At 66.0% G+C, this 18,787-nt stretch overlaps 4 protein-coding genes across 4 annotated transcripts; 2 read left to right on the top strand and 2 right to left on the bottom strand.

Annotated features, from left to right (window-relative positions):
- Window positions 1-1,883: 1,883 nt before the first annotated feature.
- Window positions 1,884-2,441, top strand: EMIHUDRAFT_111884 (hypothetical protein; the record flags this gene model as incomplete). Its single annotated transcript, XM_005785681.1, has 1 exon — window positions 1,884-2,441. One exon carries the CDS (start codon window positions 1,884-1,886, stop codon window positions 2,439-2,441), a length of 558 nt encoding a protein of 185 aa, XP_005785738.1.
- Window positions 2,442-2,602: 161 nt separating this feature from the next.
- On the bottom strand, window positions 2,603-5,060 carry EMIHUDRAFT_441627 (hypothetical protein). Its single transcript, XM_005785680.1, has 5 exons — window positions 4,917-5,060; window positions 4,623-4,845; window positions 2,766-4,549; window positions 2,733-2,739; window positions 2,603-2,705 (listed from the first exon to the last, which is right to left on the bottom strand). The coding sequence occupies exons 1-3, from the start codon at window positions 5,016-5,018 to the stop codon at window positions 3,024-3,026; spliced, it is 1,851 nt and encodes a 616-aa protein (XP_005785737.1). The 5' UTR covers window positions 5,019-5,060; the 3' UTR covers window positions 2,603-2,705; window positions 2,733-2,739; window positions 2,766-3,023.
- Window positions 5,061-6,207: 1,147 nt separating this feature from the next.
- On the top strand, window positions 6,208-6,396 carry EMIHUDRAFT_49251 (hypothetical protein; the record flags this gene model as incomplete). Its single annotated transcript, XM_005785679.1, has 1 exon — window positions 6,208-6,396. A coding segment is annotated over one exon (189 nt), but the record flags the coding sequence as incomplete, so codon positions are not given.
- A 602-nt stretch (window positions 6,397-6,998) lies between these two features.
- Window positions 6,999-14,870, bottom strand: EMIHUDRAFT_467823 (hypothetical protein; the record flags this gene model as incomplete). The annotated part of the gene is made up of 16 exons (XM_005785678.1): window positions 6,999-7,506; window positions 7,812-8,158; window positions 8,511-9,257; window positions 9,327-9,445; window positions 9,580-9,738; window positions 9,813-9,946; window positions 10,044-10,216; window positions 10,292-10,565; window positions 10,636-10,680; window positions 10,756-10,877; window positions 11,041-11,119; window positions 11,156-11,893; window positions 11,983-13,033; window positions 13,183-13,527; window positions 13,559-13,677; window positions 13,738-14,870. 16 exons carry the CDS (start codon window positions 14,868-14,870, stop codon window positions 6,999-7,001), a joined length of 6,093 nt encoding a protein of 2,030 aa, XP_005785735.1.
- Window positions 14,871-18,787: the final 3,917 nt, after the last annotated feature.

The following is an 18,787-nucleotide window of genomic DNA, read 5'->3' as shown; positions in this document are numbered from 1 at the left end:
GGAAAAGACGCCCCAACCAGACCCTGGAACGTAGAGCGCGTAGTACCAAGGCTTGGGCGCGGCGGAGACGCTGTGTAAAATGAACAGGGAAGCGAAAATGCCGTTTTTGGTGTAAGCCGCCATGAGGCCGGCGAGTAAGAGATCTCCCGGGAGCTTTGCCATCACCAGTCCCAGCGGGTCGGAGAGGTCCCAGAGGCCGCCCGCCGACGAGGCGTCGCGCGAGAAGAGACTGGTGATGGTCTCGTTTGCGGGCGTGCCGCCAACGAAGATGTCCATGTCGGAGTTGTTGGGGACGGGCGACGCCAGAACGGCGCCTCCTCGTCCTGGTGCTCGACTGCCTTCGGTACCGGTCGGCCCGGGTCCCGGCAGGAGCGAGTCGTCGGACGGGTAGAAGATGCGCTCGGAGTCGATGAACTTGTACAACTCGTGGCTCCGAGAGGGCCGCACCTCGCACAACCCAACCAGGCCCCCGCCCAGCGGGGTAGTTTCCTGGCTACTGGTCGGGCTGTGGTCGGTGCGGTTGGCTCCGGCTCTGCCAGTCGTCGAGGGCAATGTGAAAGACGGTTGTGCCGCCCCCGCCCCCTCATCCGAGGGGACCCCACCGGCGTTGTGGACACTGTGAGGGACAGGCTGCCTTGTGGCTGCCTTTGGTCCGACACAGAGCCATTCTGCACGGTGCCAGGTGGGTGGGACGGTCGAGGTAGTCGGCGCCGGACCTGTGCAGCGGGTAGAAAACACGCTAGACACGCTAGGCACACTAGACTCGTCACGCGACACAGACACAAAAGACAGGACACGAGACGAGGTAGCCTTGGCAGCAGCCGTGGCAGCAGCCGTGGCGGCAGCCGTGGCGGAAGCCGTGGCGGAAGCCGTGGCGACAGCCGTGGCGACAGCCGTGGCGGAAGCCGTGGCGGAAGCCGTGGCGGGAGCCGTGGCGGGAGCCGTGGCGGAAGCCGTGGCGGAAGCCGTGGCGGAAGCCGTGGCGGAAGCCGTGGCGGAAGCCGTGGCGGAAGCCGTGGCGGAAGCCGTGGCGGAAGCCGTGGCGGAAGCCGTGGCGGAAGCCGAGGCGGCAGCCGAGGCTGGCTCGGGAGCCGCGTCGGCAGCCGTCGGGTGCTCGACGATAGCTTGGACCGGCTCGACCGCGCTGCAGATGTTTGAAGCGGGTCGAGCTGGCAGCTCTTGGAGCGTCGAGCCGAGGAGTGGGTGTCGGACAGCGCCGACGTGGGACTCCGCTGTCGCGGCGTCCACGGGGCGCAGAGCACGCGTGCTCTGCGCGAGTGCGAGCGCAGGATCGCTCAGGATCAGCAGCACGGCGGCCGCGAGCCGAAGAGGCCCGCCAGCCGACATGCCAGCTGAAGTAAGGAGTTGTTTTGTTTGTTCTATGGGCGTGTCCACGTTGGAGCCAGGTGTGGTGTGGGCGCGAGAATAGCTCCGCCGTTCATGGAGGCAACCGATGCGAGTCGACTGGTGTGTGTCGTCGTGGTTTCGTATCAAGAATTCTCTCTCAGCAGTCTCAGGGACCCGAGAGCGGACGACGTACCCGGAAAATCCCAGCTTCAAACGTGCGGTGGCGGTCCTTGTTCCCCCACGCGTGTGTTAATTCTTTTTCGCGCCAGTCCCGTGCCCAGTGTAAGAAAGAAAGAAAGAAAACAGACAACCCAAGGGAGGGATGGGAGGACGGCACGCCGCCACCACACAGGGATTTTAACCGTGCCCAGTGTTGTGCGAGGCCTTCAAATTCTTTTCCTTCCCAAGCGACCTTGGCGGTGTTGCGTGGACGACATAAAGAGCGCCGCTGTCTTTCAATCTCACCGCAGTCTCAGCCGGGTACCTCGCCAGAGGGGGGTGGGACGCCTTGAAAAAATCACGAGTGCATGTGTGGTATGCTGCCCGCATGGTCCGTCCTCGCGGCGCTCGTCCCGTCGCCGCGGGTGCTGCACCCTCCGAGGGCGTGTGTGGCGCCCGTCGGCCGGCAAGACCCGCTGCGGCCGGATCGGCCGCCGATTGAGCCGCTCGTCATCAACGCGATCCAGGAGCTGCTATCGGCGCAGGCGCCCGACCCGGCGGCTGTCGCGGAGCGGGCGCTGGCGGCGCGCTCCGCCGACCCCGACTACGTCCTCACTGGCGCCGAGGCGGACCGCCTGCGCGCGTCCGTTGCCGCCGCCGCCACCGCCGCCGAGCCGCTCGGCGCGCTGCTGCAGGCGGCAGCCGACGCGGCGCCGTGGGTGGCCAAGTTTGGCGCAACCCAGACCTTTGGGCTGGGCGAGCTGTCCGACCCGTACGTGCGCCTATGCCGCGCCGAGTGCATGCTTGCGGCCCTCGTGCTGCACGTCGAGGGCGGCCGCGTCGACTTTGTCGACGAGGAGCGGCTCGAGGTGTTGCGCGACGCGCCGAGCGAGGCGGTCGCGGCGCTCCGGAAGGCGGCGGGCGGAGTGCGATAGCTGAGGAATTTGCAGTTCGGCATCGCGAGGGCGACCGCCGGTCGCTACGGAGGGGGTTCTGCGTACGCGCAGAGAGAGAGAGAGAGAGAGAGAGAGAGAGAGAGAGAGAGAGAGAGAGAGAGATGAGAGAGAGTGCGTGTTGTGTCACAGGTGTTCGCGTTCGGTGTACTATACTCTAGATCTAATTCAGCCGACGTAGCACACAAAACAACACTGTGTCTAAACACAACACGCGCGCACAAGTGTCACACAGCAGTCCGCACAAACTTGGAGCACTTGGAGTGCAGTTGGTAGCCTGCTCACATCCAGGGCCGGGGACAAACCTGTGTATCGCTCGCTCCCTCTATTTTCTATTAAGTATTATCTATTAAGTATATTACGGCTGGGACTGTTAATGCTCTCTATCTCTGTCTCTTTCTTCTGTGCTGCGTGTCCTCCGTGACATCGTGACGAAAGGGCTCTCTAAGATAGTGTGTCTGAACATGTTGACCCGCCGTAAACGATCGAGCATCTCGTGTGTGGGGCGCACCGCTGCACCGCCGCGCACGAACCCATTAGACAACCCTGGGTTGGAACGAGCGCTTACCCAAGGATCCACCCGCCCGATGGCGAGGCGGGCGGCGACGGCGGCATTGGCGGCGCTGCGGCGACGCAGAAGTGGAAGTCGAGCGCTGCAAGCGAGTCGGGCATCGACTCGGGGCAGGGCCACGGATCGCCGAAGCCGCTCTGGCAGCACGCCTGGCCCTCGCCGCAGAAGTCGTCGCAGGCGCCGCCCTTGCCGCCGCACGCGCTCCAGCAGTTGGCGGGCAGCGGCGGCGGCGGCGGCGGCGGGGACGGCGGCTGCGCGGGCGGAAGCGGTGACGAGGTGAGCGCCTCCTTGACCTCCTCCATCCCCTGCATCAGGTGCTTGCCGGGGAACCAGTGGCCGTCGTCCGCCGCGGCGGGGACGCAGAAGTGGTAGTCGCGGTCCGTGGGCAGCGACTTGGGGCACGGGTGCGGGTCGTCGAAGCCGCCCTGGCAGCACGCATAGCCCTCGCCGCAGAACTCGTCGCACGCGCCGCCCTTACTGCCGCACGCGTCCCAGCAGTTGCCCGGCGGCGGCGAAGGCGGCGACGAGGGCTTCCCGGAGAGCCTGTGCATCTCCTCGTGCATGTCCTCGAGGCCCTCGCTCAGGTACTTGCCGGGATACCACGTCTCGACCGCCTCCTCCGCCTCCTCCTCCGCCTCCTCCGCCACTTCCTCCGCCTCCTCCTCCACCTTTTTTCCAGTCTTCTCCGCTGAGCGGGTGGCCTGGCCGCCGGCGATGGCGTCCGCCGCCTCGCCCGCGTACTTGCCGGCGTACCAGCTATACTTTTTGAAGAACTTGTTGAGCATGTCCACCAGCCCGCTGAACTCCTCGTCGAGGGTCTTGCCGGCTAGCACGCCCGCGCCCTGCAGCTCGACGCCGACGAGGCCCGAGGCGGGCCCGAGCAGCGCCGCGGGGCCGTAGCACAGGATGGCCCCAATCGGCAGCGGCAGCGGGACCGCCGCGACGTCGAGGTTGAGGCCAGCCGGGCCGGCGACGGAAGTGTCGCCCATGGCAAAGGTCGCGTCGCATCCGGTCACGTGCGTCGCGTTGCCGTTCTTGCCGTTGACGATGGTCAGGTTGAGGTGGCCGGTGAGGTTGCTGACGGCCGAGGCGCCGATCGAGCCGAGCCCGCCGAGGAAGCCCGGCGTCTGGAACTGCAGCCCCTGCGTGAGGTTGACGTCCTTGGCGTGCACCAGCATGACGTCGGGGAGGAGCTTGGGAACGAAGCTGGCGAGGCCCTCGCGTGGCGAGCGGCACTCCGCCATCGTGATTCGCGACATCTGGAGCGAGCGCACCGTCAGGTTGCGCACCTCCGCGTCCACCATCCCGACGCGCACCTTGGCCTCCACGGGGAGGTGCGAGAGCGTCTTGTGGTTGGGGATCTCGGCGATGACGCCCTGCACAACGTCGTTGATCGCGTCCTGCAGCCACGACGGCAGCTCGTTGCACGTCGTGCCCTCTGGCATGCCGACCGGCACGGGGAACTCCTCCGCGTGAAACTCGGCCGCGGCCGCGGCGACCGCCTCGCCCAAGTGTTTTCCTAGAGGGCGGCCGAACGGGAAGGAGCGTCAGCGTTGCGCGAGGTGGGAAGGGCGGTGGCGTGGAGGGCGCACCCGGAAACCAGGAACCATTCTCCTCGCTCTTGGTCACCATCTTGTGGATCTCGGCGCCGGGCACGTATGTGCCGTTCTCCATGTCCTCCACTGCATCGTGCACGAGCTTGCCAGGGTACCACGCGCCGGTGTCGTTGGACTCCTCAACCATCTCGTCGAGCCGCTTCCCCGGCACATACGTGCCATCCTTGACGTCGGAGGCGGCCTCCATGAGCAATTTGCCCTGCACGGAGCAGCGGCCACCCGTGTGAGTGGGCATGCAGGGAAGGCGCCTCGAGAGCGGGCAGGAGGTACCGGGTACCAGCCGCCCTTCGAAGGCGTCGACAGAAGCTTCTCGGCTGGAGGCTGCGTCGAGGGCACCGGAGCGCCCACAGCGGCGGAGAGTAGGCACAGCATGGTAGCGGAGGGCCGCCTTGACGAAAATTGCCGCTTGAGGAGCTCAAGCCTCTCCTTGGACCGCTCGGAATTTCCGAACCCTAGGGCGGGCTGCCCTTCTGCGTGTGTTTCTTGGATTTCTCTTCATCCCAGAGTGCGTGAAATCACCTGAGCTCTACAGCGCTCCACAGCTCTCCAGCTCTCCAGCTCTACAGCTCTACGGCGCTCTACACTCTACATCCTCTACACCGTACACCCTCTCCCTCACTCAGGTAGAGGGAAGGCTGCCGCCTTGTAGTCAGAGTTGTTGTTGTCGTAGTCAGTCAGTCCAATGACTGCACTTCAAGTGCTCCAAGTGCTCCAGTCCCTCTCCGCGTGCGATGCGCCCTTCCCCTCTCAACCTTGCAAAAAAAATCCTGCGGAAGGCGGTTTTGACGTCTCAATTCGCATATCAACACACGGCCTTGTGCGGCTTTTTGGAGCACTTGGGCCTTATTTTTCTTTCTTTGATCTGTAATATATAAGATCTGGCGCATCTGCACAAAAGCTGAGTCTGTCCCCCCCCCACGTCCCCCTCTCTCCCCCCGCGTAGTTCGCCCCATTGACAAGATCTTTGCGTGGGAGCCGACTCCTCACACCGAGGAGGAGATCGGCGCCAACGTGCCTCCCGCCGTGCGAGAGGTGCTCCACTACTTCAATGTCGCCGTCGACCCGGCGCCCGGCGCGCAAAATAACCCTCTCCGGCTGCTGCGCGAGGTCGCCTGTGCCGACGACTTTGTCGTCTTCAAGGTGGACGTGGACGCTATCACCGTCGAGGCGACTTTGATCGAGCAGATCCTCGCGGACAACGCCGTCTCGGGGCTCATCGACGAACTCTACTTTGAGGATCACGTCGTCGACAGCCCCATGGTGGAAAAGGGCTGGGACATCACGCTCCGGGAACCGCACAACCGCCGGGCGAAGCCGCGGCTGCTGAGCGAGAGCTATCGGCTGTTCCAACTGCTGCGCATGCGGGGGATCAGAGCGCACTCGTGGGTTTAATGTTGATCGGGAGACGAAGCTGTTGAGCGCTGTCAGAGCGGTGTTTCGACACCGATATCGTTCAAGCGAGTTTTGATATGATTAGCGAACATGCGATCTCTACACCCGCTTGGATCACGCTGCGTCTGCAATCATGGACACCGCTCCTCTGCCACCTGCGTGCTCGTACCTTGAGACGGTCGGCAGCACGCCGATGGTGAAGCTGGACCGCTGCGTTCCGGCCGCGTCCAAGCAGGCGACGATTCTCTGCAAGCTGGAGATGCAGAACCCCGGCGGCTCCCTCAAGGACCGGATCGCTCTCAACATGATCGAGGAGGCGGAGGCGCGTGGGGATATCACGCCGTGCGCTGCCCTTGTGGGTGTGTTTCTTGGATTTCTCATCACCCTCTCGCGGGTGGGCTGGTCCGTGGGTCTCAGCAGCGCTCAGCGTTCCCGAGTGCGGTCGTGCACCTGTCCTGCGACGACTTGGTCATGGCCGCGTTTGGAATCTCGACGCTCCTGCCCTTTGCGACCCGGATCGCGGAGGAGATCTGCGGCGTCCAGCTTCGCGCCATCCGATCCGCGCTGGCAGTGTCGGAAGACGAGGGGCGCTTCTCGATGGCCCATCCTCTGCGCGGCAGTGGGATCGCTGGAGCCGTCTGCTGGGCTCTGCTGAAGGGGCTGTTCGACGGCCTGCTCGCGAGCCTGTGCGTGGTTGGGGTTGCTCGAATCGCCTCGGAGACGTACCTGGTGCTCTTGAACCCCAGTGATCGGATTTACATTTAGAAATTTACAACAAAGCTCCCTCGCACGACACTGGGCATGGGACTGGGGCGCGCACTGGCACTAACATTTAGAATGAGTAGAGCGCAAAACTGCGTTCCGGTATTTTTCAGACACAGATCTCATTTTATGGCATTCTAGGGCAGCACTGGCCAGCTTCACGCGTCTTAGAGAGTTAGTGCAGCCCCCCGGAACTTCTCAGGCACAGTCGGAACGCGACCACGGCCAGCGTGCCCCCCACCGCTCGAGACATTGCGCCTCGCGGAGCGGCGTCATTTCAATGTGGACGAGCAGCGAGCATGACTCAATCGGCGAGCCTTTGGGACAGCGGAGCGGTACTGCGCGGTAGCCGGGCCGGAGCGCGCCCACAAGCGCCGCCTCGTACGCTACGAGCTCGTGCCGCGCAGTACCGCTCCAAGGTGAGTATGATTCTGCTACAACGGAGAGCTTGAGGAAGGTCTGGTCGGGCGTGAAGCACGCGCAGCGAAACTCCTCCCCCGCCCATGACGGATTGAGCCCGTTGCTGGTCACCGTAGACGTCCTGCGCGACCAGCGCTCGAGAAGGTAGGCATCCTCGTCGCTCCCCACCAACCCGCCGAGAAGCTCCACCTCGCACGCGGGGGAGACGATGCCGCCTGGGTGCAGCTGCTGCGGTCGCGCCTTCCACCACTGCGGGTGCCACTCGTCCCACGGTCGCGCCACGAGCCTACGGCGAGGCGTCGCGGCGTTGAACCCGAGCTGTCAGAGCGTCCTACTGGCCCCTCGAACTGCTCGCCTCTCATCGCGCGTCTTTGGCAGATTAGAGGCGCAGATGATGCGTAGCGAGAGCATCACGCCGGAAGAGGAGGGGGTCGCGCCTGGAGCCAAGGGGGGTGGAGCCCCGATTAAGGAAGCGACGGTCGCAAGGCGAGAGCGGGGGAGCGGGGGAGGAGGGGGAGGGGGGGGGCGGGGCGGGGGGGGGGGGGGGGGGCCCCCCCCGGAAACAGTTGCGGTTTCAGCACGTAGCCCCACCCCCCGTTGAGCTGAAACAGCGCCTCATCGAGCATCATCGCGCTGTCCCACGTCTGAACATTGGGCGCCCCCTTTTGGACCCCGGGCCCCCATAGGCGGCACGCGTGCAAGTCATGGATGTTGCTCGAGTCGACGCGGCTGCCCTTCGGGTGGACGCGAGAGAGGTGCGACTCGTTGTGTGCGAGCCAGACGGGCTGCTGCTCGCGCTCCATGTCGATCGTGGCACCTTCCTTAAAGGAGGAGATGACCAGCGGCTGCTGCGCGCGCTGTTCAGGCGTCGGCACTGGCACGTACCCCGTGAAACGCACTGCGCGCATCGCCGTCACCTCTGAAAGCGCCTTGGACACCTATGGGTCGACAACCCGAGGGTGATGGTTAAGTCTCATATCACAGTCCCCGCCAGCGCGGCCATCGAGCCTTGACGCGCGGCAATTGGTCGCCTCGGCCCCTCCCGGAGCGGGGAGAATCCTCCAACGACGTCGACCTCTCGTCGGGGTGCGGGTTGCGCACTTGGGGTGGGGGTGGCACAGCGGATTCAGCAGGCCTGGACAGATAGCCTTGCGATAAGGGAAACCTTGGGCGACGGCCAGGATGCGACCAAACGAGGTCCCCCAGCTCATCCTCGGACTCCGCCTCAACGATGTCATTGGAGCCACGCAAGCCCTGCTCGCAATCCATGGAAGTCTCGCCGGAGGTCACCTTGGCTCCAATGATGTGGTTGACCGGGCCTCCAATGCTGGCGGCCGGGCACCGCTTGCCCTTGACCACCACCTTGCCCTGCAGCGACTGCGGCGTCTCGAGCCGCCACGAGTCGCCACCGCCCGGCCGGTGGAGCCGCTCGCCAAACACCTCGACGAGCTCGCTCGCCATGCGGTCCTGCCCCTCAAGCGAGGCATGGCACTTGAGCGAGAGGATGACGGGGTACTTCGATGCGCGGCCGCACTTGGTGAAGGCCGTCTCGTTGATTGCCTCGAGCACAGAGCGGAAGGGGACGCGCGTCGTGGCGGAGAACTTGTGGTACACCTCGAGCCCGCCGTCGGGGCTGTCGAAGATGTCAATCTCGACGCAGCGGACGCCCATCGTGAGCGCGCGGCGGTACATGTCCGCCGATGAGTCTGAGGTGAGCTGGTTGCCGGTGAGGAAGGTGCGATGGGAGGAGCGGATGTAGTACGCTGAAAGGGGCTTGTCCATCGTCTGGTGGACCTGCGCGTGGACCGGCTCGATCCACGCATTTTGAGAGACGTCCGTCAGCAGCGCCACGATGGCGGAAGCCTGCAGCCGCGCCTCCCCCGCCGCCGAGCCGACCCCGCGCTCGAAGATGCGCGTGGCCTCGGCGGCCACCTTCGCTGTGATGAGCGAAGGCGCGCCAGCGAACGCCACGTCGCTCGCCACGCTGCTTGCCCGGGCGCCCCCGCAAACGGCGGCGCTCCAAAAGTCGCGGAAATCCTGTTTGTGGAGAGAGGGTGAGATGCACTGCTAATCACATGTCACCCCCTGGAATACTGCGCCTCGTACCTCGAGGGAGAGCTTGCGTCCTCCGATGCCCCTCTGCGCGTGCTTACAGAGCCGTGCCTCGAGCGACGGCTGGCGCGAGGCGACGACGAACAAATCGAGCATCGACTGCCATGACGCTCCTGTGTGGCAAGCCAGTGGTCGTGTCACGGACGCGTCGCTACCTCTACGTGTGTGTGGGACTGCCAACGCGCACCAGCACTACTCTGTCCGCCGGAGTCGATTGCGGCGGTCAGAGCACGGCCGCGGCGCTCACGGACATGCTTGCCTTTGGCGAGCGGGTCAAAGAGCTGCTCCATGTCGACGGAGAAGCCCGCTTGCGGCGGCGCCCACTGCCGCTGCTCGGTGAGTGAATTGTAAAAATAGTCCTGGCCGGTGGCGAGGTCGACGTGCCACGACCACTCGGGCGGCAAGCCTATTCGCGCCTGGAAGTGTGAAGAGACGCTGCTCACAGGTCGGCATGGGCGGGTCGCTCAACAAAGTGGAGACCGCAGATGAGATGGATGCGACGCAGCTCGTCCTTGCCGACGTAGAGGTTGAGACAGCCGAAGAAGTCCTGCTGCTGCTCCAGAGACAGCTGCGTACGCCCTCTGGAGACAGAGCTCCGGAAGGCGGCCTTGAGCCTATGTCGTAGGTATGACACTACTGGGCGGTGTACCGTCTCTTCTCGAGCAATTCTTGGAATGCAGGGATGCGTCTTTAGCATCTAGGGCCTTGCACCTCTTGTGCTCACTCTCGGCGATGCCCCGTGGAGTAGCTTGGGCGCGGTGCAGTAGCCCGAGCGCTGTGACCCAGTGTTGGGCGTGCTGCAGCTTGCGGCAGAGGAAGGAGAGCTCGAGGTCAGTCTGTTGAGCCGCGTCGCTGTAGTAGACTCGGAAGTTGAGCGGCCGCGCCTGCAGAAGGCGCCGGAGGCGATTTCGGCGGAGGGCTCAAAGAAGGGGGGGGGGCGGAGGGGGGCGGCCTCGCACCGGTGAGTAGAGGATCGTGGTCAGCTCTGCGACGAGCATCATCTTCTTCCATGACCAGCGGATCGAGGACATGTCGGGCGACAGCTGCAGGAAGCAGTCTTGCTGCCGCTGGCCGTCTTTACCGACGAGCGTGAGCACGGCGCCCACCGCGCAGAAGCGGAGCGCCTCCTCCTCGGCCGCGCTGCGCACGTGCTTCGCAATGTGCGGCGGCAGATCGATCACCTCGGCCGCCGTGGCGCCGCGCGTGGTGTGCCATCCGCTCTTGCCCGGAGTCCTATACCCGAGACGTGGCCGAGATACAGCCGAGGGGAGGGCGAGACACAGCCGAGAAACTGCCCGGAGACCTGGCCGCCGCGGGCGTCCGCTTGATGTCCTCTCGCAGGGCGTACCTGTTTTCACAGCTTGGAGGTGCGAAGAGGCGCTTTCGGCGGGCTGCGCGCCCTCGTGCTCTCGCGACAGCGCACCCTCTGGCCAGCTCCTTGTTGAAGGCGACGAGGGAGGTGGTGACGAGGAGGACGACGCGGAAGGTGGTGACGAACGCGTAGAAGAGGACGTACCGCGGGAGGCCTAACGCAGCCATGTTGCGCTGTCCAGAGCGGAGGCCGGCAGCGTGGCGCATGTGCAGCTGCATCTCAGCTGCATCTCGGCTGCATCTCGTCTAGATCTCGGATGCATCTCGGCTAGATCTCGGCGCCAAGTTGGATGTACCACCAGCGGTCTTGCTGGAAAAAGGAGGTCGCCATGCTCACCGGCATCAGCAGCCCGAGCGCCACGACGAACGCGAGCGCAGTGTAGCGCGAGCGCGCCGTCGCGAGCGTGAAGTAGCGCCTGTTCACAGCCGGGCGCGTGACGAGCGCTGATCACAGAGCAGCCGCCGGCGCGAGGCTGAAGTAGCGCCGGAAGCAGCTGACGAAGCGAGTGCTTCTTGGCGTGAAGGCGAGCGAGAAGCGGTGGCAGAGGTAGAGGACGAGCACGTCGGCGGCGATGATGCAGTACGTGACGACCTGCGCGCAAGCTCGTTCCATGGGGCCAGCGGTGTGTGCTGTGAGGCGTGTGCGGTGGGGCGTGTGCTGCGAGGCGTGCGCGATGAGCAGGGCGCGCGGGCGGGCCTGCGCGGACACGATGCCTTGCGCGCGGTAAAAGGTGGTGTCGAGGGCGGTGGCGGCGGTGTAGAGGAGGCAGACGAAGATGGACCACTCGGTCGCCGCCCGCTGCCACTGCAGCAGCCGGTAGGCGGCGAGGGAGAGGCGGAGGCGCGAGACGACGGAGAAGGTCTGCCAGCCAAAGTGGCGGTACACAAAGGCGACGAGCACGCTGATGACGACGGCGACGGAGCCCCACATCCAGAAGAGGGAGGCGTGGATCGCGTGGACGTAGGATTTCTCGAGGCCGTCCGGCGTGTGCTCGTACAGCATCGCCGAGCGCGCCGCCTCGCCGTCGCACTGCTGGAACATCTCGCCGCGGGAGAGCTCGTAGCCCCAGGCGACGGAGACGACGACCACGCACGCGATCAGGTGGGGCATGTTCTCCGCGGCGATGGCGCGCTTGATGAAGACGAGCAGCGCGAGTGAGAGCATCACGTGCTGCAGCGGCACGTAGAACCTGCATCCCGGCTCGAGGTGTGAACAGGGCGAGGTGTGGAGGGGGGCGAGGTGCTCCCGGTGGGTTCGGCGGGGAGCGGGGCTTCGAACTTTGAGGCGGGCGACGTGCAGATCGAGAAGAGGGAGAGCGAGGCGCAGTTGGGCGGGAGCCCGCATGAGGACTGGCCGTACGCCGACCACGCCTCCAGCGCCCTCCTCGCGGGCGGGGTGAGGGCGTCCTTTCCGTAGCAGACTCGGAAGCCGTTGGCCGAGCTCTGCTCCGGTGACTCTAGGCGAGCGCAGAGGCAGCCGTTCTCCAACGTTGGCTGCTCGAGACACTCGCCCTCCTCCGCGAATCCGGCGGCGCTGGTGTTGACGAGGGCCGCCGCCTTCGGCGGCAGCGGCGAGAGGCGCGCCTCGCCCCCAACTTGAGCCACAGAGATCGACCGCCACACGGGGGCGTCACTCTCACGCCGCAGCTCCGAGAGGACCCAAGAGTGGTCCGAGCAGGCCTCGCCGCCGCCGCCGTCCGCCTCCCAGCCGGAGCAGCCGACGAGCGTCACGGCGGCGGCGTCTGCGGTCGCGCTGAGGTTGGCGAAGCCCGCGCAGTCCCCGACGCTCGCCTCGCCGCCCTCGCACCCGACACCGCCAAGCCACGCGACCGGCGAAGTGGACGGCGACACGCCAGCGAGGCCGTCGACCGCGGTGGAGCCGTCGGGGAAGACCGCCTCCCACACCCTCTCGGCGGCCCAGCCGTGCTCGTAGCCTAGCTGCCGGCAGGCCACCGCCGCCAGCTGTGCGTACTCCTCCAGCTCTTCTTGAGGGCTGTAGCGCCGCGGCTGAACGCCCGCCGAGGCGTCGGACGAGGCGCCGCTCGGCGCGCCGGGGTCCCCGCTCCTGCCCTCGCGCGCGGGCTGCGCCGGCGGGAGCGATGCCGCGGTGGCAGCGCGGCCGGTGGCGCCCCCCTGCCGCGCCGACGCCCTGCGGCGCACCGAACCTGGCGGTGTGACCGCGGCCCACGTCTCTGTGCCGTTGACGGACACCAAGAGCTCGAGGACGCCCACCGGGTTGGGCGACCAGCGGCGGCGGTCTGCGAGAGCGGGAGGCGCGCCCTCGAGGCCGGCGAAGCTCGTGCCGTACACACCGACCAGCCGCACGGCGCCTACTCTCGGGTCGATCGCGGGTAGATCTCGGGTGCAGCTCGCTGCTCTCCGACGAGCCGGCCGGCGCCCGGCTGGCTGCTCTCTGGAACCGTGCTCTGTATCGTCGCCTGAAGCGCCTCCGCATCCGGCTCCGACAGCTGCGCCATACCGCCGAATCGGATCTCGGACGCATACGCCTCCGGCTCGCTGCTGCCGTTCACCGCCGCCCGCCGCAAGAGAGTGCGCCCCGCCTCCAAGATTGGCCACCGTCCGCCGCCGCTCTGGTCGGCCAGGATGGACGCCACGCGGAGCTCCGCGGCGGTGGCGTTGGGCCCCAGCGAGCCGGACTTGTCGCACCTGTCGCCGTCGCACTCGAGCGGGCATGCGGCACGCGTCGCCTGCACCCACAGCTCGGGCTGTGAGGAGACGCTAGGAGAAGCAGGCGCGCAGGCGGCCCGCAACGCCTTGTAGAGCCTCCTCGCGTAGTTGGCCGCGTCGACAAACGAGAGCACGCCTGCTCGCGGCAAGGGAAGTGAGGGAAACACGTAGGGCGGTGTCAGCCTCGGCCGCGCGGCGAGGGAGCTCGCCATAGATGAGCAGCAGGAGCGCCTCGAGGAGGCAGCTGAAGATGAGCAGCCGCTGCGACATCGGGAGCCGCACGAGCCTACAGGGGAACGCCGGCCCAGCACCTCTCATTGCAGTGATGCATCGAAATCAGCCTCACCGACGTCGCCAGCACCAGCTCAGGAAGGAGGAGCCGCTCTCGACGAAGATCTGAGGCCCGGCCTGGCGCAGAGCCTCCTGCCTCAAATCCTCCATCAGACCCTCAAAGTTGGTCGTCTGCTCGGTCATGCCGTCGATCTCCTCGAGTGCCTGAAGCATTGCATCGCAAGAGCGTGCGTCCAGAGGCCTCACGTGGTCCTCGGCAAAAACCTTCAGCATCTCGCACAGCCGACTGTACTCCTCTGGCGCGAGCGACAGGTGGCCGGGGTTGGCGGCGTGGGCGATCAGCTGATTGCGAAAGGCGTTGACATTTGCGAGGCACACTCGGAGTGGCCTTGGGCAGTTCAAATCAAGCCAGTGGTCCGTCCAAAGGTGAAAGTGTAGGCAGCCGTCCCAGCTCTCGGGCTGCCCAGACCTCAGCTTGTTTGGGGCGTTGCCTTTTGTGGGCTCCGAGTTTGGGCGGCAACCGAGCACCTCACGTCGCAGCACACGCAGGTTTACGATGCTGGGCCCGGTGTAAGCCGGGTCAATCGGCAACCGTGTTTCGGTGTACTCACACGGTGGCTTGCCCGGCGTCACACGGTAGACACCGACAGGCGAACCATCTGCAGCGACGACGCAGAACTCAACGCGTCGTGGAAGGAACTTTCGCAGGTCAACCGTTGTTATCAAATTTGATGGCGAGGCGCTATCAAAGCTGACGGTGCCAGGAAGCTCCAGGTTGTAGCTGGGTGAGCCGTCTACGATGAGCGTTCCGCAGGACTCGGTCCATGGCACATCGGGGTAGCGCTGCTCCCAGAGCCACTTGAACGCCGGTGCATACAGGAGCCCAGGAGCGGACGACAGGAGAAGCCGAGCCGCGCGCACCCAGGAGAGCTCTTCGTCAACCAAATCGCTCCGAGCCGATGATGGACGGGCTGCTGCCACCATCGCCATGCCAAGGCCAAGGTCAACACCTTGCAAAGCGATCGCAATCGTTGACACGCCGACCTGGCGCGAGGCGCTGTTGGGCACAAAATGTTGTTCGCCGCTACCGAGCTGGCCGCCGCCGCTGCCGAGGCGAGTCGTATAGCCGAGTCCTGCTCCTGTGCGTGCGAGTACGCTGAAAGCTGGGATAACGGCACGAATTGGCATTGCTACGGCTGTCGCAAGCCCATCGCTCGAGTTCGGTTCGCAGCGGAGAGCAGGGCGATGAGAGCCGTCACTGCACTGGACCATGCGGCCGGATCTTCATCGACGCTCGCTACTCGGGGCGTGACGGTTCGCTTTCTCAAAACGTTTCTCGACACCGCTGTGCCAGCCAGGCGGCGGGACACGATCAGCACATTCGAAGTCGTCCGAGACGTCATCAAGCCCCAGACTGCCGCTTCTCGGTGCCGCTACATCGAGCTCGAGTCTGTTGCGGCCGCATCCGGGCCACCAGATGTTTTTGTATCGCACAGCTGGGGAGCACCGTTTGCAGACATGGTCGCTGCTATTTGTCACGTGCTGGCAGATGAGCAGCGGGTTTGGCTAGATCTCTTTGCTGTGCGGCAGTGGCCTGGCAACGCTGCCGATCTCGACTTCTCGCCTGCAATAGAGGCGAGCCACGGATTCGTCCTGGTGAGCAAGCACATCGACTCGGTGGCAGCCATGAAGTTCGACGCGACGACGCAGGCGTCGCGCGACCCGCCCGAGGCAGCGTTGAGAATGTGCGCCTTCTACAGGCTGTGGTGTGTGGTCGAGCTCGCAGCGGCTTTGCGTTTTGCAAAGCCCGTGGTGATGTTGGTGGGAGGTCGCGGGGCGGACGACGCATTTACGGCTAGCAAGAGAATGCTCCCAAACCTGTTCCGCATGCTCGACGTGCGCCGCTGCGTCGCCACCGTTGAGGCGGACCGGGTGCGAGAGGTGGCTCGTATTGAGAACGAGTTTGGCGGCTGTGATCGTGTCAACTCACTTTGCCGTGGCGCAGTCTTGGGCGCAATGAAGTGTATGGACACACCAGAGGTGCTGAGTGCGGCACTCGGCAACCCGGTGGCGATCTCGGCGCTCGAAACTCTCGAGGGAGCGCTGCGGACAGCGTCCGCTGGCGGATTCGTTGCTGTGGCGGAGCAGCTACTCAGTGCCGGCGCGGATGTGAACGCCCAGAATAGGGACGGTTTCACAGCACTCATGTACGCCGCACAGGGCGGCCACCTGCGCTTGGTGCAACAATTGGCAGAGGCAGGGGGCTCTGTGGCTGTCGCAAGCAAGGCCGGAAAGACCGCACTGATGCTTGCAGCGGCGGGTGGGCACTTCAGCGTCGTAGATCTACTGCTTCGGGCAGGTTCAGACGTGAGCTGTGCCGCGGGCAATGGCTTCACCGCACTTATGGATGCCGCAATTGGGGGCCACGTCCGGGTGGTGGCGCAGCTGCACGAAGCGGGCGGTAACCTCGAGACAGCTACCAGAGACGGGGTAACCGCGCTGATGCTCGCAGCAGGTCGCGGGCACCTTGCAGTTGTGGAATGCTTGCTGTTGGCCGGGGTGAGTGCATTGGCTGTGGAGAACGGTGGGAAGACTGCCTCTTTGCTCGCTTTGGAGAAGGGACACGAGGCGGTGGCCGAGCTGATTCAAGCACGCGAGAGCCATGTCCATGGCCCCACCGGGGTCCGGGCCGGGGCGTCACCTGCAGCTGCACGTGTGTAACTCCGTTGCAAAGTGTATTCAAAAGTGTAGTAGTGAAAGAAAGCGAGGACACGTGTGCCGGCCCAGAGGCCGAGGTGCGGGGCCGAGGTGCGGCGCCGAGCGCGAGGTGCGAGGGCCGAGGCCGAGGGGCTAGCCGAGGGGCGGCGCCAGGCGGGCGGAGGCAGTGCCGCCTCGGCCACCTCTGCCGACGCCGCCGCCTGGCTCTCCGCCGTGATGCCGAGCCGCATCCTCTCCTCGGTGAGCGTCGCGAGAAGCCGGAGAAGCCTCGCCTCCTCGGCCTTCTTCGCCGCCTCGGCTACGGCTGCCTCCGAAAGCGCCCCGGACTCCTGCGACGGCCCAGCAGCCGCGCCCGCCCCGCCCCCCTTCTTCTTCTTCTTGCCCTTCTTGCCCTTGGCGCGCTTCTCCGCCTCGACCTCGGCCAGCAGCTCCTCGGCGTGCCGCGCCGCCTCCTTCTCCTCCGCCGCCCTCTGCGCCGCCCTCTCCGCCGCTCCCGCGGCCCACGCCGCCTCCGCCGCCGCCTTCTCCGCCGCCTTTTCGGCCGCCGCATGCTCCGCGAAGGCGCGCACGCATTCGGCGTGGCCCTTCTCCTTGGTCAGCTGCAGCGCGGTCTCGCCATCCGTAGTGCGCAGCTTCGGGTCGGAGCCCGCCCACAGCAAGCAGAGGAGGGCGGTGGGGTGGCCGTAGCAAGCGGCCCGAATCAGCGCGGTGTCGCCGGCGTTGCACTGGACGTCGATGTCCGCCCTGATCAGCGTGTCGACCACTTTCTCCTGGTCATTGCCAGCGGCGCCCATCAGCGCGGTGCTGCCGAGAGCAGTTTGCTGGTTGATCTCCGAGCCGTGCCGCAACGCCAACTCGACCAGCTTCTCGAAGCCATTCGCGGCGGCGAGAATCAGAGCGGTATCGCCAACGCTGGCCTGCAACGAGACATCCGCGCCGCGCTGGAGCAGCGCCTCGGCCAGACCCTCGTGGCCCTTCATCATCGCGACCATCAGCAGCGTCATGCCGCTCAGAGAGCCGTCCGAAAAGACGTACTCGAACGCCGCGTTGACCCATCCGCCGCCGTCGAGCCACGCCAGCACAACCGCCTCGTCGCCGTCATCAGCCGCGTCCACAACCTCCTCTGGCACCGCCCCGCCGCTCGGCTCGACCTCCGCGCCGCCCTCGCCGCTCGAAGCAGAGGCCACGGCACTCGCACCCACCGCCGCGCCTGCGCCACCCACCTCGGCCGACGTTACCTTGCTCCGGCGCGCCGCCACCTCCCCGAGGTACGTCCTGAAGGCCTGAACGCACTCGGCGTGGCCCTTCTCCTTGGCCCACTGCAGCGCCGTCTTGCCCGCCGCATCGCGCAACGTCATGTCTGCGCCTGCCCGCAGAAGGCGGAGCACGACGGCGGGGCGGTTGAAGTAGACGGCGAGCACCAGCGCGGTGCCACCGTTCTTGTCTTGCAGGTCGATCTCGGCGCCACGCCGCAGCAGCAAGTCGACAACCCGCTCGTTTCCACTGTCTGGTTAGGCTGGAGAGCTGTTAGGCTGGGGCACAGAGCTGGTTAGGCTGGAGCACAAAGCTGGTTAGGCTGCGGGTTAGGCTGGAGCACGTGGACTGTGACCTAAAGCCCTCCACCGATAGAGGTGTCAGGCGGCAGGGCCCAGGAGGGCACTCGGAGGGGTGGGGACTGGGAGGGCTGGCCAAAAGCGAGGCGTAGGAGGGCTCGTGAGGGCTTGGGAGAGGTGGAGAGCTCGGAGGGGTCGAAGGGGTCGGAGGGCAGACAGGCACGAGGGTGGCGCTGGTGGGCTCGTGAGGGCTCGGGAGGGCTCACAAGGGATGGAGTGCCCGGAGGGCTCGGAGGGGCAAGCCGCCGAGCCGGGCTCGGGGGCTCGGAGGGCTCGGAGGGCTCGGAAAGCTCGGAGGGCCTCGGAGGGCTCGGAGGGCTCGGAGGGCTGGAGGGCTCCAGTAGGGCTCGGAGGGGTCTGGAGGGCTCGGAAGCTCGAGCCCTCCGAGCCCTCCGAGCCCTTCAAGCCCTCGGATGGAGTGCTCGGAGGGGTCGGAGGCGAGCTGCCGAGCCGGGGTCGGGGAACTCGGAGGGCTCGGAGGGCTCGGAGGGCTCGAGCTTCCGGGGGCTCCGGAGGCCTCGGAGGGCTACTGGAGCCCTCGAGCCCTCCGAGCCCTCCGAGCCCTCCGAGGCCCTCCGAGCTTTCCGAGCCCTCCGAGCCCTCCGAGCCCGCGAGCCCGGCTCGGCGGCTTGGCCCTCCGAGCCCTCCGGGCACTCCATCCCTTGTGAGCCCTCCCGAGCCCTCACGAGCCCACCAGCGCCACCGTCGGGCCTGTCTGCCCTCCGACCCCTTCGACCTCTCCGAGCTCTCCACATGGAGCACACGATACATTGG

The sequence above is a fragment of the Emiliania huxleyi genome, assembly GCF_000372725.1.
Source record: "Emiliania huxleyi CCMP1516 chromosome Unknown EMIHUscaffold_159, whole genome shotgun sequence".
In the NCBI taxonomy this organism is placed as follows: domain Eukaryota; phylum Haptophyta; order Isochrysidales; family Noelaerhabdaceae; genus Emiliania; species Emiliania huxleyi.
This window is presented reverse-complemented; position numbering and strand designations above follow the sequence as displayed.